The following is a 17,115-nucleotide window of genomic DNA, read 5'->3' as shown; positions in this document are numbered from 1 at the left end:
TCTGTGCATTAAGCTGTGATGGTCCACTCTGAATCCGAAGTCACAAGACAACCTGCCTATCTGACATTATATTTATTTCTATGTCTACAAGGAATCTATTATTATAAACTGGTTGTATACTGAAATAAACTGTAAACTATACCAATAAAATATTAGTTTTACTAAAGGAGAAAACTGTTTGGTTGCTGCAAATAATGGTCGCACTGCTAAATGGAAGCAGAGAACAATTGAAAAATTTGAATGAAAATTTAAGAGCACTTCTAATGTAAATTAAAACTGCTGGTGATGGAAACTACAGTAGGAAAAAAAAAGAAATAAATAAATAAAATAAACTTTGGCATTATTCATCTATTATGACATGAGTGAGCTGCATGCAGCCTCTTTCTGCTAGTACAGTGAAATATATAAAATGTCTCCTCAATGAGAGAAATACATAAGAAAATTAAATCAGCCTTTAATACTGACTAACATCCAATTTAGGATTTATATTACACCTTCACAAATGAAAAAAGAAGACTTAATGCAGTATTACAGATGAAATTATGTTTTTCTGATCCAGCACAACTGTCATATATTTCCAAAGTCATTAAATATTCACGAAGAAACTTCTTGATACTTTCTTTGCACATATCACATTGCAGATGACAAAACCCCACCAGAATCAATACTTTAATAAGAATGTATTTTCGAATGACTCAGAGTTTTCTTTCTATTTTGCTGCCTGACATATTTTTCATATTTTCATGTCTGTTATAACAAACATTAGCTGACAACACAGAGTAAAGTATGGTTAATAGATATTTTTAATTATAAGTGATAAAAATGTGTTCATGATAAAGAAGAATATTTTAGTAAAACAAACTTTAACACTTTTGAATTATATTAATTTTGTTTCCAATAAATTGTGTGATAAATGTTTTAGAGTTCTTAAATGATTCTTGTACTGAGCTACATGAGCAACAGTGTGCAAATTCAGTTGCCAAGTATAACAGCATTAATCACAAGCTGCAAGTACACAAATTTCCCTAACAAATGAGAGTGAGGCAACATTTCACATGCAGTTGTTTACAGAACATGTTATGAAACACTTCTGAACTGATATCAAGCACAGTTGAAGGCAAAATTATAGTGCAGTGAACTGTATCTAACATGTCTGTTTGGTCTTTGCTTAGAGAACTTCACGCAGGATACACACATTTTATATTCTAGGAATAATCACAAAACAATACTGTTGTGTTCTTCTTATTTCACAGCCTTCCTGATACTTCCTAATCAGATTAAATATTATTTCCACCAGGTCCAGGGATTCGAACACGTGTGTCCACTACACGACTGCCAAGGCCTAAATCACCAGATATTGTCACACTGTCACTCTGTTGACAAAGAGATAAGTGACAATAAGGAAAAATATATTATACAAAATCAAAAATTTTACATTCTCAACAAATAAAATTACAGGAAAAAGTACGTAGTTTTGTTTATCTCTCATGAGCAACAATATCTGAACCTGAATATTAGTGTTCTTTCTGGTGAAGGTGCTAATTTTTCAGTGAAGTAAGAGCACATTAAAGACAGATTTAGTGTAATTTTTCCATCCTGCTTTTCAAAACTCTGAATTTAGTAGTGACTTGTAATTTCATCAATAAATTTCTCATCATACTATTCACTGATGTGAAAGATGAACAACAGAAAAAGAACAGTGATAACTATCTGTTTGACAGTTATAACAGGGGAACAAATGACAAATACATACAGAAATGAAAAAAATAATGTTTCTGTAATCATTAGCATTGAACATCAGGAAGACATTATACTTTGTATGTTGCAAAAGAGTGGTCATTTGGAAAAGATTACTAATACTGCTATATATACTACTCTTATGGTATTTGTATCATCTGGCATACTATCTGGTGAAACAGCAATTCCAATAACTTTGTTGTACATGATTCCATCATACACTTCAGCTTGACTCTTGTCACTTCTCTCAAATGCATATCAGCTGTTACAGATATTTCAAGGCTGCTATTGAAACTGAAATGCAGTGTAAATTTGGCTGCAAACAAAACAGCTAACTTGAAATCAATATTGGATACATCTTTCTAAATAAACTGATACAGGATGATGATATTGTATAAGCTCTTAACCATCACTGATACTTTCACTGAAGGTGTTTTTTTCCCCTGAGGCTGCATAATAAACAGCAGAAAAGACTGCTATTTGCTGGAATAGAAACTCCACTCAAAGAGTACAGTTTACGTGCTACAAAACAGTATGTGCAAACAGCTTCAGTGTGGCAAAATCTTTGGAAGTATTTTCAGTGAATTTGTTTTAAGCATTTCATGCCATTAAGGAAGCATTGTCATAAATGACAGCTCTAATTATTTAGTCTCAATGCTAGTTTATACAGTTGTGACTCCAGTAAAGCAGTCGTCTTTCAAGCTTAGCCTAAAGTTTTCATTTATTGTGTTGAAAGTTTAGTCCACTGATTTGTCATAATGTAAAATAAAATTAAGTATGAAATCACATTCTTATACTTTTATACATGTGCTCTGGGCATTATTTGTGTTTCCACCTCCCACACCCTCTCCCCAAAGAATTCAAAGTATGCTCACAAATTCTGTACGTTTCACTAATGGAGAGGTGGGAACTGTGAGAAGATAGTGTACATGAATCTAACATACTTTAGGTAATGTTTGACTGCACCCAACAATCAGCATAAAAACGCAATTTATTTTGAGTGCTGCTAGAGCAATAGTGGGTCAGAAAGTAAGGTGAGCCCAGACTGGGCCAAATCACTGGCCTGAATTAGCTACTGGTACTGTACATCAAACTTCAGTATGAATAAGCATGATCCCCATTCCAATAGTTCCTCTCTTATGTCCATCCCATCTTGATGACTGCTGAAATATTTATCCCCATCCTTTCCATTTCTTCCTTTAGATTTTCTTATTTTCCACAGTGCCTTTGTAGCTAACATTCCATGTTTAATTATCATTCTTTTTTGTCTGATTACTTCTCCTGAAGCAGTCCCTGCCTAGAGCTCTGAATAGGTGACTATTTTACCTTGTGACTATTTTACCAAGGATGAAGCATTTCTGATATGGACAGAAAATTGGCAAGATTCAGTTTGCTGAAGATGTGAAAGAGTAGTAATTGGTAAAAGTGAACATGAATTGAGACAGTACTTAATAAAATGCATAAATCTCATAACTGATGGCTATAGGATTAGTTTTCAAGGGTTGGATGAATTTTACCATCTAAGGTGTAGAACAGATAAAGAAGGAAGATAAGGGAAATACATAGTGGCCAAGAATGCACAAGTCAAAAAGGCATTATTTAAACAGAAAAAGCTGTTAATATTCAAACATATAATCCTAAAGAAAAAGTTATGAGAAGCTATGGAGGGGGGTACAGCTCTGTATGGTTGTGCAACCTAGACAATGGGGAAGACTGAAATGATTTGATTAGAAACAGTTTAAATTTAGTGTTACAGGAGACTGTGGAAGATTGGAAGTATCGACAAACAAGGAATGAAGATGTCCTCGAGTGAGTTAATATGAGACATGGCCTAGTAAAAAACATAATGGACCAAAGAAGTTCAAAGGGTGGGCACATATTGCAATATGAGCTGTTGCTGAAAACTGTGATGGAAGGAGTGGTGCAAGGAAAGAATTGCAGGGGCAGGTCTGGATATGAGTATGCAAGGCAGATCATTGATAGTATCGGATGCAGCAGTTCTGCTGAGATGAAAAGGGCAGGTGGCAAGCACCAGAAATGAAGAACTGCATCAGATCAATGTTAAGATTGATGAACAAAGCAACATGATACATCAACCATCATGGGTGTAGTTTTTTTTTACCTGCCTTTCACATCTGTTTTGTTTATTTGAGTTCCAACCTCTGCCTCAATAACATAATGCAAAACATAATAAGAGTTTATGCAACTTGCAGACAAAATGAAGTTCACGACATTTCTTCCCTCAGACAAGGAGATAAGGTGACAGGACGAGCACCCAGCACAGAAGAAAATGCTGAATTCTTGATGATAAAAGAGTTAGTCATGCACCTGTAATGCAAATGAAGATAGGGAAACACAAATTGAGAGCTTTAACCATGTTGAAGATTTTGAATGAATACATAGTTCATGCTGTTTTTGTTTTGACTAGAAGATTCGTTAGATGTGAATTCAGTATTAACTGAAGGATCCAACTATTTCAGAAACACTCAACACATGGGCAAGCATTTGCTTGGTATGTCTCAGAATGATGATGAGGAATGTCAATGTGGGTGAATGAAATCTGAGTAAATCTATGGTTACAAGTGCAATGTTTTTATGCTTCATCTCAGTTGGTTGCAGTTGCTTCGATTTCTCTCATGAAAATACTAAAACATATGACAGATGATTCTATTTCCTACTTCTGAAATGATGGTATATTTAACACATTAATGGTGTACACTTCCCAAAACTGAAAAATAATACGATTTGTTTATTGGTGAATTTTTTCTGGATTTTTTCAAAAGCAAGACATGCTTAAATAATGTTAAACAACACTGGAAACTTTTCTGCCTTTTTTTTGCATAACTTGATATAAGTACATTTGGACCACTATTGGAATGTGCACAAAAATAAGTTTCTGAAAAATTTAAATTTCTGTAGCAATGCGCTATAAAAGAGTTAATCAGTTTAAAAAGATAAATTTAATCATAACATTACAAGATATGAGATGTGACAATCAAAGAATCGGACTGGTGCTACAGAACATTTTATTGGTCACCAGTTAAATGACACAGTTTACCATTTTCAATGCACTCTCTGTCCTGATCCCTACACTGCTCAATATGAATTTCCCATTTTTCAAAGTACTGCTGGAAGTCCGCTGCTGTCAGCTTATTGAGAATCTCCATTGCTTTTGCTTTCACCAATTCCAGTTGTCAAATCTGGTCTCCTTAAGGATACAGGATACTTTTCTGGCTCAATATTATGTAAAAATCAACACCTATTTCTTTCAGACACTGTTTATAATTTATATGTGTTACAGATTTTTTGTTGATATCAGGTAATGCAGCACACTTTCTAAACAAATTAGAAGTATTTTGAATATTTTTGAACCTGCTTAGGGTTATTAAAAAAATGACAAAGAAATTGATGCATTTTTTTTCTAAAATGCTTCTTCAAAATGAGGTACCATTTAATCCAATGTTGTACATTTTAAGGAAACTAAATTTTTACCAGATATGCATGACATGATGGCTGAGGCACTAGACCTGTTTAGTTCCACCTATTATGTATATTACAAGGATAAAAAAATATCACATCTTACATTTTAATTTTTAAAATTTTTTTCATAATAAAAATGTTATTTTTTCTATAATGTAGTTGATTCTGCAATAAAGCTTAGATCTACTACGTAAGTATGGACTATTGCATGTTACAGAAAAAAATTAGAGTAATTCTTTTAAACTTTAGGAAATATTTGTACCTGAATTCTGAAAAATACAACTTGCAGGAAATTGCGAATGAGGATATGAGTCCAAACAAACTGTGCCTCAGAATATTCCTGACACATAGTCTTCATCCTGCAGCATTTCATCATCTTCAGGCTTCCACTTGGCATTCCTTTTAGCACTTCTCACTTTTTTGGTAACTTGAAGAACAAGTCATTCAGCTTCATGCACTCGTCTGTCAAACACAAGCAATTGATCTTCCATATTACAGCCACATTTAATGCTTAAATTTCTCAGGACTTCCAACCTTCCTATCACTCCATCACTGAAACATACCACTGCATCTACTACACCAACTTTTAATGTATTTAGTCCTACAAAGACATTCTCGGGTAATCTTTCCCATATGCAATGGTTGAAACTTTCATTTGTATTCTGAGTGCCCCCATGAAGACATTTACTAAGCAAAACAGGGTCACTCAGGTCTCTAAAAATTGGTTTTATTTCATTCATAACAGGCTCAGGAAGAGAATGCTTATGGTGGTATATTTGACCACTTTCTTTTGCTTTTTGCTAACCACACCAAGAATCTGCTCCTTTGAGGCAAACTACATGAACAGGGTGGTCATCTGTGGACAACTTAGGTCCATACATCATTCAGAGATGTAGTTCATCTAATGGCCAGTCCATATTTACTCTGAAGAAGGTCTATTTCAGTTTCTGTCAATCTGCCTCGGCCAGACAGAGATTTTCCATCACATAGCAACTTTCATTTATCTTTGTAACTTCCTCAATCTAGCACCCATCCTCTTTTGCACATGTCAACAACACTTCAGTTTTATTACCAATGTATCACCATAAACATTGAACTCATTAATTTTACTAGAAGCTTTACAGTCCCCATCACCTATGTACTTTGTATATCTAACTTTATAAACAGGCACTGACTTCTGAAATATTTTTAGAGCTCCATCACACTCCATACCTCCACTGTAACCATCATAATTCTTAGAACATTAATGTTCAACACATCCTTCAGTGTTGTCATGGCAGGTGTGGCAGTACTTAGATAAGCACTCAATATCAACAACTTTTCCATTCTCCAGGGAAGCAGCACTTACAACACCATACAAGAAACGATGTCCTCAATGTTGCCATGTCCCATCAAGTGCAACAGCAATGTCCCTGATTCCACTAATATTTACAGTTTCTTTTATTGCACGTTTCATAGATGCTTTTATGTACTTGCTGAACCTACTGGGAGGACGAGAAAGGTCCATCAAACCACAAAACGTTTGAGCAGCCTTTTTTCCTTTTCCTATTGCACGTATTGCAAGCACTAACTTCAAATTCACATCATATGAATTATGCACAATGTTTGAAGTCATTTTCGAGGTAGATTTGTTGCAGGATCTACATAGAACAACTAGTTTTGAAACTAAACTCTTCCTGCTACTTTGTTGTTCAGTTATTTCCCGACAGCCTACACCATCACATTGTTTACATTTCGCCACTTCCTTTACCAAAGAAGATAAGATGTCTACATCAACAACAACAAATCCATTACAAACAGTGTCATTGTTAACACAAAAATTTGAATCACCAGGAGGCGTGCCATGTGGGAGTTTCTTCCCTAAAGAACTGATACATCAGTTACTTTCAACATTGTGGCTTGCCTTGTTTGTCAACTGGTTACCATGGAATTTCCTTTTGTTAAATTTATTGATGCATGGTATAGTTCATATCTATTGCACACTAAAGGATATGTACTTCCACAAGTATATGTAGCACTTGAGCAACAAACATTCAGTAACATATTAACAAACTGTTTTAACAAAACAAAAAAGTAAATACTAGCAAAGAAAATCATTTACAGACATTAGAAATCTACACTGTTACCAACATATACAATGTATCATACGTATAATGACTGGAAACAGAAAGTTCACAGTTCTTTTTGAAATAATACTGGTTTCTGTAACAGAAATAAAGAGGGGCATGACATACATGACTGTAACTTTAAATTTTCATATATATATAGGTCTTTTTCATTTGAAATCCTATAATGTATATATCAAGGTAATCATGAAAAACTATGGAATTTAAAAAGTCATAAAAAATGTCGATTTTCCACCATTTATAAGTACCCTATATCCTTAAGTGCCAATTTGATTTTAGGAAATAAAAAAACACAGGAGTCACATTATGCGAATGCAGTTTGTGGTTCAATATGGTGGGGCAATATTTCACAAAGAATGCCTTTGCAGACAAGGTGGAATGGGGTGGCACATTGTCTTGGTGAAGCAACCAGGAATTTCTGTTTCACAAATCAGATCTGTGTCTTCTCACTCATTCACAAATGGCAGTCAGAACCTTGGCAGACTCTCAGCCAATGACTTTCAGGGACCAGTTTACCAATTTTCTCAGTGTTGTCTATTTTTGATTTTGAGCATCATCCAGGGTCTTTGATGGTTTCATGTCTCTCCTTAAAACTTTTGAACCACTCAAAAACTTGTGTTCATGATAAACACTCACTTCCGTACATCATCATCATCATCATCATCATCATCATCATCATGATTTACTTCCAGCGAGCCAGTTAGGAACTTTGTGAACGATATGCCTCCATTGGTTCCTGTCCTGGTATAGATTTTCCCTCTTCACTAAATCCCATGTTACTCCTCTCCTCTTGCGATCTTTGTTAACCTGGTCTGTCCATCTCTTTCTACTTCCATACACCTCCTTAAAAACAGCATGAGCTTCTGTAGCAGTTTTCCTCAGTTTCACAAGAAACTTCAGGTTAACTCAATGCTCCATCTACACACAATGAATGTTTCAATGAGATGCCAGCGCAAGAACTTCAATAGGAAACTGCTATAGTGAGATTGAATGATGTGTAACCATGCCTGCTGAGGTCATGGTGGTGGAAGCATCAACTGACACAAACAATGTTCAAAACTGCCTCGGTGCAATCACCATTTGTCAGTAGCAGCACCAGTCCAGTTACTTAACTGCCACTCTTCAAGACTCATAAAATCTATTAACTGGTTCAGCATTTTCTTCCGACCCCTTAGAACATTAACTAAAGAGAAGGCAGAAGTCCTGCCAGAGAGCCATTTATACATTCCACTGTTGGAGAGCCCAGAGTTACACCCATCCCTATTTTTCTTCTAGTGCAATTTTTGATATCCTTTACTCATTTATTCACAGGAGAATTATGTCTCCACATCTACTCAACTACCCAGGCTTTTGGCTTGTTTAAAAATAGTTATTGACTAACTAATGTCATGAACATGCTGAGGAGCTTCATTCATGATGTGTTAACAAAGTAATGGGATACCATCTTTTTCATTCCTTGTGTCCTGTGCAAATCTCTTCACCTCAGAGTAGCACTTACACTCAATGTGCTCCATTACTTGCTGCATATATCCTCATTTCAGACTTCAGTTACAGCTCCCTCTAGTGCCACAGAAGTTGTTCCCTGAAGTCATAACACATTTGTTGTTATATTGTGCCTTTACTTTCCTTGCCAATTCTGCAGACAACCTCCTAACACCTTATCTTATCAGTCTATTTAATTTTCAGCATACTGCTGTAACACTACTTCTCAAATGCTTTGATTCTCTTCTCTTCTGGTTTTCCCACTGTCCACTGAACTTCTTCAGTTTAAAGCTGCACTCCAGACTTAAATTATAAGAAATTCCTTCCACAACTTAAGGCCTGTATCTTATACTAGTAGACTCCCTCTGAAGAGGAATGCTATCTAAGCCAGTGCATGTCTGCTTCTTACGTTTGTCCTGCATTCATCCACCTGTATTATTTTGAGTACATTGAAGCAAAATTCTTTAACTTTTTTTACTACGTGGACCACTATTTTGATGCAACGTTTGGCATTTAACCTCCATTCTCCTATTCTTTTGTCTTCTGATTTACTCTCAATTCATATGGTGTGCTCAGTAGAGAGTTCATCCCATTCAATAAGTCCTGGCAGAAGTAAAGCTGTGAGGACTGGGCGTGAGTCGTGCTTCGGTAGCTCAGTTGGTAGAGCACTTGCCCGCGAAAGGCAAAGGTCCCGAGTTCGAGTCTCGGTCGGGCACACAGTTTTAATCTGCCAGGAAGTTTCATATCAGCGCACACTCCGCTGCAGAGTGAAAATCTCATTCTGAAGTCCTGTAATTGTTCCTCACTTTCAAACAGGGCAATAACGTCATCAACAAATCTTATCATTAACATCCTCTCACCCAGAATTTTAATCCCACTTTTGAGCCTTCCTTTTACATGGTCCAGTCACATTAATGTAACCACTGCCTATGTTCAATGTCAATGTGCAATAACCACTCTTGGATGGCAGGTGGCAAAAATAGCAGTCCAGCGTATATAAAACATGATGGAGCTATGTGGAAAACAGTGTGGTCATTGTCATAATGAGGAAACAGATATCCAAAAGGGCATGGCCACTGGCTTTCAGACTAAGGGTGGAAGCATTTCTGAAATGGCTAAGTTTGGAAAATGTCAGTGTGCCGCCATCATTAAAGTAGACATGCACGGCAAAATGATGCTATCTAAAACCAGCACCGAGGCAAATGTAGTGTACCATGGGCCATACATGGCATGGGGGAATGACAGCTGTGGATATATTCATATACAAATATAAGTGCAATGATGAGCAACTGACTGATAACCAAGGGGCTATCAACAGTGTCTCCTCAATGACCATACAGTGAATGTTGCAGCTTATGGCCCTCTGCAGCAAATGCTTGGTTCATGCACCCATGCTGACTGCTGTTCATCAGTGAAGGCTGGAATCTGTATGCCAATACCACAACTGAACATCCACTGAGCGGTGGCACGTGCCCTTTTCAGATGAATCATGTTTTATGCTCCATCAGCATGAAACCTCTGAAAGAGAACACCCTGCAACAATCATCAGAAGGGTCCAGGCCAGAGGAGGGATTGTTTTGTTTGATCATGGGAATGCTTTTTGGGTCCCTCGAACCACGCGGCCACTGGGTGATTTCATCATTCTGGAAGGCACTACTGTGGACCAACACAAGTAGAAGGCACTGTGGACCAACACAAGTATGTATCTATCCTTGGGACCATGTCCACCCATACATGCAGTTTCTTTTTCCTCGGCATGACATCATCTACCATCTGGACAATGCAAGGTGTCACACCGCTCACTGTGTATGTGCGTGGTTTGAATAGCAGCAGGATGAGTTTACTGTACTCTCCTGGCCACCAAGCTGTCTGGATTTAAACCAAATTGAGGAACTGTGGTACCACTTTGATTAAGCTGCTTGCACCATGGATCTTCAACCGAGAAACCTTGCACAGATGGCCACGGCACTGGAGCTGGCGTGTCTCCACATTCCTGTCAGTACCTTCCAGAACCTCACTGACACTCTTCCTGCATGTCCGGCAGTGATCTGCTCTACAAAAGGTGGTTATTGATGCTTTTGACAGGTGGTCCCATTAATGTGAACCTAACAGTGTACTCCTTTCATTGCTCCTTTATATGCAGGCTAAACAGCAGAGGAGAAATGCTGCATCATTGTCTTATGCTCTCTTTAATCAAAGCACTTCTTAGTTTTCCATTTTTATTGCTCTCTTGGTTCTCGTACATATTTTTTGTTACCTGTCTTCTCCTCTAGTATACATCTGTTTTTGTGAGAATTTCAAATATTTTGTGCCATTTTACATCGTCAAATGCTTTTTCTAAATCCTATGAACATGAATGGATTTTTATTAAGTCTTCCTTCCATTATCAAATACAACTTCAGGACTGTCTCCCTGTTGTCTTTACCTTTCCTAAAACCATACCAGTAGTAATCAGAGAGGTCCTCAGATTTCTTTTTCTAATCTACCTCTACATCTGTACTCTGCAGACCACCGTGAGGTGCATTGAAACTTTGTTAACAGACTTTCTCCAGATAGTTTATGTCTTTCTCCAAGAGCCCACCATTTCAGTTCCTTCAGTATCTCTTTGACACTCTCCCAAGGATCAAACAAATCTGTGACCATTCATGCCTTCTCTTTATATGTTCAATATCCCCAGCTAGTCCTATCTGGTACAGATCCCACACATATGAGCAATATTCTAGAACTGGCCGCACAAGTGACTTGTAAGCAATCTCCTTCATTGACTGATTGCACTTCCCCAGTGTTACACCTATAAACTGAAGTCTGCCAACTGTTTTACCCATGACTGAATCTACGTGATCATTCCAATTCATATCCCTACAAAGTGTTACACCCAAGTATTTGTACGAGTTGGTCGATTCCAACTGTGACTCATTGATATTATAGTCATACGCTACTACATTTTTTTTTATTTTGTGAAGTGCACTGTTTTACATTTCTGAGCACTTACAGCAAGCTGCCAATCTCTGCACCACTTTGAAATATTATTAAGATCTGACTGAAAAGTTATGCAGCTTCTTTCAGAAAGTACTTCATTAGAGATAACTGCACCATCTGCAAAAAGGGATTTTACTATTAATATTATCTGCAAGATCATTAATATACAACATGAACAGCAAAGGTCCCAACACACTTCTACATCTTAGGACTCTCCATCCAAGATAACATGCTGCATCTTCCTTACCAAAAAGTCTTCAATCCTATCACTAATTTCACTTGATATTCCATATGATAGCACTTTTCACAATAAGTGTATGAGTGGTACTGAGTCAAATGTTCTTCAGAAATCTAGAAATACAGCATCTACCTGATTCCCTCCATCTGAAAATTTCAGTATGTCATGTGAGAAAAGTGCGAGCTGGGTTTCACATGATTGATGTTTTCGAAATCCGTGCTGGTTGGCACTGAGGAGGTCATACTGTTCGAGACACCTCATTACACTTGAGCTCAGAATACGTTCTAAGATTCTACAAGAAATCAATGTCATGGATATTGGACGGCAGTTTTGTGGAACACTTCTACCCCAGGTGTAACCTGTGCCTTTTTCCAAGAATAGTGCACAGTTTTTTGTTCGAGAGAGCTACAATAGATTATAGTTAGAAGACGGGCTAATTCGGCCACAAATTCAGTATGGAGTTTTCTTCAATTTTAATGATTTAAGTTGTTTCTCAACACCACTGACACTAATACATATTTCATTCGTCTTTTCAGTGGTATTAAGATTAAATTGAGGTAATTATCCTGGGTTTTCCTTTGTAAAGGAACATTTGAAAATGGAGTTACGCATTTCAGCTTTTACTTTGCTACCCTCAATTTCAGTTCCTGTCTCATTCACTAGGGACTGGACACTGACTTTGGTGCCACTAACAGCCTTTACATATGACTAGAATTTCTTTGGGTTCGGTGAAAGATCATTTGACAATATTCTGCTACGGTAGTTATTGAAGGAATCACACATTGCTCTCTTTACACCCAAACATGCTTCACACAGCATCTCTCTGTCTATAGCCCTACACTTTTTTTTTACATCTATTATGCAGTAATCTCTGTTTCTTTACAGTGACTGTGTACTATGGAGATTCCCTCCCATTATGAACTGTTCTACTGGGTACATATACATCCAGTTTACTGTCAACTATTCTTTTAAACTTGAGCTGGAGATCCCCTACATGCTCCAGCCTGGGCTGAAAATTTCAAGTTTCTCTTCGAGATACGGTACGACAATAATGATTTTTTTTATCTAGTTTATTGAAGACATATATCTTTCTGCTTGTTTTAACTGTCCTTTGTACTTTGATAACCATTGCTGCCATGACCATGTCATGGTCACTAATACCAGTTTCAATGTAGACATCCTCAAAGAGATCAGGTCTATTTGTTGCCATTAGATACAATGTATTTCCATAATGAGTGGGGTTCCTAACTATCTGTTCTATGTTCCATTCTCAGAGAAAGCATTTGGTAAAGTTTCACAGGATGTCTTATCACATCTACCACTAACAAAACTGTAATTTCCCCAATTGATTGTTGGATGATTCAGGGTGTACACGAGGACAAGGGAAAAAATTCCCGGATATATACTTTCTCTTGGGTGAAAATACACTTTTTCCAGGTTAAGTGACAGTAGACTTTTCCTCGGAACTGTAAAACTTATCAATCATTTGAATGGTTATGGTTTTATACACCAGTGTAGAATTGCGTGGCACTTCAGAAAACGAAACTCCAGAAAAAAAAAAGCACACGTTTTGGAAAGCCCTTTGATGTGCAGCAACATTTACACAGCATATTTTCGTATTAGGAAAGTATGAACTTGAATTCCACCAAACACCGCACGTTACTTTCCGAAGCACTGAAATGGAGATTGTGATGTGCTTTTGTAAGCCAGTCATAGCTCGTGTCACGTGTTCTCGCCAGCCCATGACAGCGGATATTCAGAGCACAGGACAAGTGATGCAGTCAGCCAATAGCAACATCACTGTTAAGTAAAGCAAACACACAAATAAGAAAAATTAATGGTTTAAATTAATGTACATAGTGTTGCTATAAGAAAAGAAAAGTTGTCATATATGATATTGGTCTCGAAGATTAATAAGCTACAAGAGAAGCTAAGCTTTCACATATAATGTTGATCTCTTTTGCGCATGTTACACTTTAAGATACATCACACAAATGTGCCAGTAAAATATTTAACGACGACATAAATGTCGGATCTTCTGGGCTCAAAATTCTTCTAAATGATCGTCCTCAAAGAGTTGATTTTTAAACGAGAATCAGACGCTCTATGATTTAAGAAATACATCATACATTCACGCACATAGTTCATCTTGCGTAAAAGGAAATTTACTTTGAAAGTAACGCTTTTCAAACATCCATTAGCAATATTTTCGCGCTACCTGTTAGAAATAGGTCCATTTCAGCAGCTGCCAGGGAGCGCCAAATACAGACGTCACCGCGCTTGTGCAACTACGAGGTGCATTCAAGTTCTAAGGCCTCCGATTTTTTTTCTCCAGACTGGAAAGAGATAGAAACATGCGCATTGTTTTAAAATGAGGCCGCGTTCATTGTCAATACGTCCCAGAGATGGCAGCACCGTATGGCAGATGGAATTTTACCGCCAGCGGCGAGAATAACTGTTTTAAATACTTAAAATGGCGACGTTTTCCTTACTTGAACAGCATGCAATCATTCGTTTTCTGAATTTGCGTGGTGTGAAACCAATTGAAATTCATCAACAGTTGAAGGAGACATGTGATGATGGAGTTATGGATGTGTCGAAAGTGCGTTCGTGAGTGCGACAGTTTAATGAAGGCAGAACATCATGTGACAGCAAACCAAAACAACCTCGGGCTCGGACAAGCCGGTCTGACGACATGATCGAGAAAGTGGAGAGAATTGTTTTGGGGGCTCGCCAAATGACTGTTGAACATATCGCCTCCAGAGTTGGCGTTTCTGTGGGTTCTGTGCACACAATCCTGCATGACGACCTGAAAATGCGAAAAGTGTCATCCAGGTGGGTGCCACGAATACTGACGGACGACCACATGGCTGCCCGTGTGGCATGTTGCCAAGCAATGTTGATGCGCAATGACAGCATGAATGGGACTTTCTTTTCGTCGGTTGTGACAATGGATGAGACGTGGATGCCATTTTTCAATCCAGAAACAAAGCGCCAGTCAGCTCAATGGAAGCACACAGATTCACCGCCACCATAAAAATTTCGGGTAACCGCCAGTGCTGAAAAAATGATGGTGTCCATGTTCTGGGACAGCGAGGGCATAATCCTTACCCATTGCGTTCCAAAGGGCACTACAGTAACAGGTGCATCCTACGAAAATGTTTTGAAGAACAAATTCCTTCCTGCACTGCAACAAAAACGTCCGGGAAGGGCTGCACGTGTGCTGTTTCACCAAGACAACGCACCCGTACATCGAGCTAACGTTACGCAACAGTTTCTTCGTGATAACAACTTTGAAGTGCTTCCTCATGCTCCCTACTCACCTGACCTGGCTCCTAGTGACTTTTGGCTTTTTCCAACAATGAAAGACACTCTCCGTGGCCGCATATTCACCAGCCATGCTGCTATTGCCTCAGCGATTTTCCAGTGGTCAAACCAGACTCCTAAAGAAGCCTTCGCCGCTGCCATGGAATTATGGCGTCAGCGTTGTGAAAAATGTGTACGTCTGCAGGGCGATTACGTCGAGAAGTAACGCCAGTTTCATCGATTTCGGGTGAATAGTTAATTAGAAAAAAAATCGGAGGCCTTAGAACTTGAATGCACCTCGTACGATGAAGCCGGAATCGCTTATGTTCCTACGTGTAAAATATTAAAAGATCTTACATTATATCACAAAAGAAGCAGGACATTAGAGCAGGCTGTTCCAGCTCGTCGACTCCGTTGTGAGCTGCAGAGCACTCCCTGCTCCAGGGAGCTGTATTGCTCGCTGTGACCATTCAAGTTGGTCGGCACGGCACGGCTGGCTGAGGCAGGCGGCAAGGCAAGCAAGCGTTTTGATGTGCCAGCTGCGTCTTACAAGATCGACAACCTCATACTCTTAGCTACTAAGACGTGGTGACATGCTACACCAGGAAATACGATGTTCAGGAAATAAATAAGAAACAACTGTTTTACAAGAAATTGCATACTAAATTTATTGGGCATCTGTAGCTACTCTTTTCATTGCTGAGAAAAGCTGCTCACAACAATACGTAGAACCAAACATGCACATGATCCGAGCGGCATTGTTGTGAAGCTTGGGAATTTTTTTTTTTTTTTTTTTTTTGCTGTAATGAACGATACCATCTTGACAAATCCAATCTTTCAACTGTGAACCACAAACGCTGTTTTGCTACAAAATAATTTACGTGTCCAAAACACTCGTACCGGTAAGTCATGAAAATATAGTTGTGTAAGCGTCCAAAAATTCTCAGAATAACTTATTTCTCATAATGCACAATGAAATTAAAGAATTATTGTTTTGAACAAGGACAGATCTATTGATACAACCAAAGAAAGATTACGCAGAAGCGACACGAATAGTAAAATTTGAGAATCTAGAACTTTAAATCGGCACACGATCTTGTATACGCGATCCCACACAATGGACGATTCTTAAGTCGGCTTTCATGTGAAAATAAACGTACGTATTGCACGGATTTTTCACTTAACTCATTCTGTGCTCACTTCTACACTAACGTGCCGAATAACGCCTGTGCTTACCTCTAGTAAAATCGCTGAAATGTGTAACACCAACAACAGGATTGTGTGGATGATATTTTTCCAAAGTCTGACGGCATGTCTTAGATTCCACACCGCTGCTGAAGGATTCTCTACTATATGGTTGCTACATCTCTCAATACTTTTAGAAATTCTGCAGCAATATCCCTTCTGCCTTGTATGATACGAACTCTTTCTAAACTCTCCAATACTCTAACTCTGGTTCCATTATATCTTCCAAACTGACACTCATTTAGACTTTCGTCACATTATCCAGTGGTTACATTAATGGCACTTATTCAGAATGGACGGAAATAGAACACACAATTTTGAGCTAAGTTGCTTGCCTGGTTTCCAAAACCTCCTACTATAAACGGTACAGAAACCCTAATTATCTAATTAAACAACAAGTTTACTGATGTCAGTCACTGTTTATTTATTTTACGAAGCGTTTTGGATGTTCAAACAACAACATTTAGTGAATTTATCTGGCATGTATGTGTTGTTCTGCGACTTTGGAGTAACCTGTGGCAT

The 17,115-nt window shown here is 38.0% G+C and overlaps 1 protein-coding gene across 3 annotated transcripts in view; it reads right to left on the bottom strand.

Moving 5' to 3' along the window:
- Positions 1-258: 258 nt before the first annotated feature.
- Positions 259-17,115, bottom strand: part of LOC126260893 (sodium/hydrogen exchanger 7) — a 174,772-nt gene continuing 157,915 nt past the window's right edge. Inside the window, exon 15 of one of the 3 annotated variants that reach the window (XM_049958344.1) lies at positions 259-1,373. In XM_049958344.1, coding sequence (XP_049814301.1) covers positions 1,278-1,373 — 96 coding nt within the window. In that variant the 3' untranslated portion in view covers positions 259-1,277. The remainder of the gene's footprint in view (positions 1,374-17,115) is intronic. The other 2 variants (XR_007546661.1, XM_049958353.1) reach the window with 2 other exon arrangements.

This window comes from Schistocerca nitens, chromosome 1 (assembly GCF_023898315.1).
Source record: "Schistocerca nitens isolate TAMUIC-IGC-003100 chromosome 1, iqSchNite1.1, whole genome shotgun sequence".
NCBI lineage: Eukaryota > Metazoa > Arthropoda > Insecta > Orthoptera > Acrididae > Schistocerca > Schistocerca nitens.
Note: the sequence above shows the minus strand (reverse complement) of the source record. Positions and strands in the feature narration are given on the sequence as shown.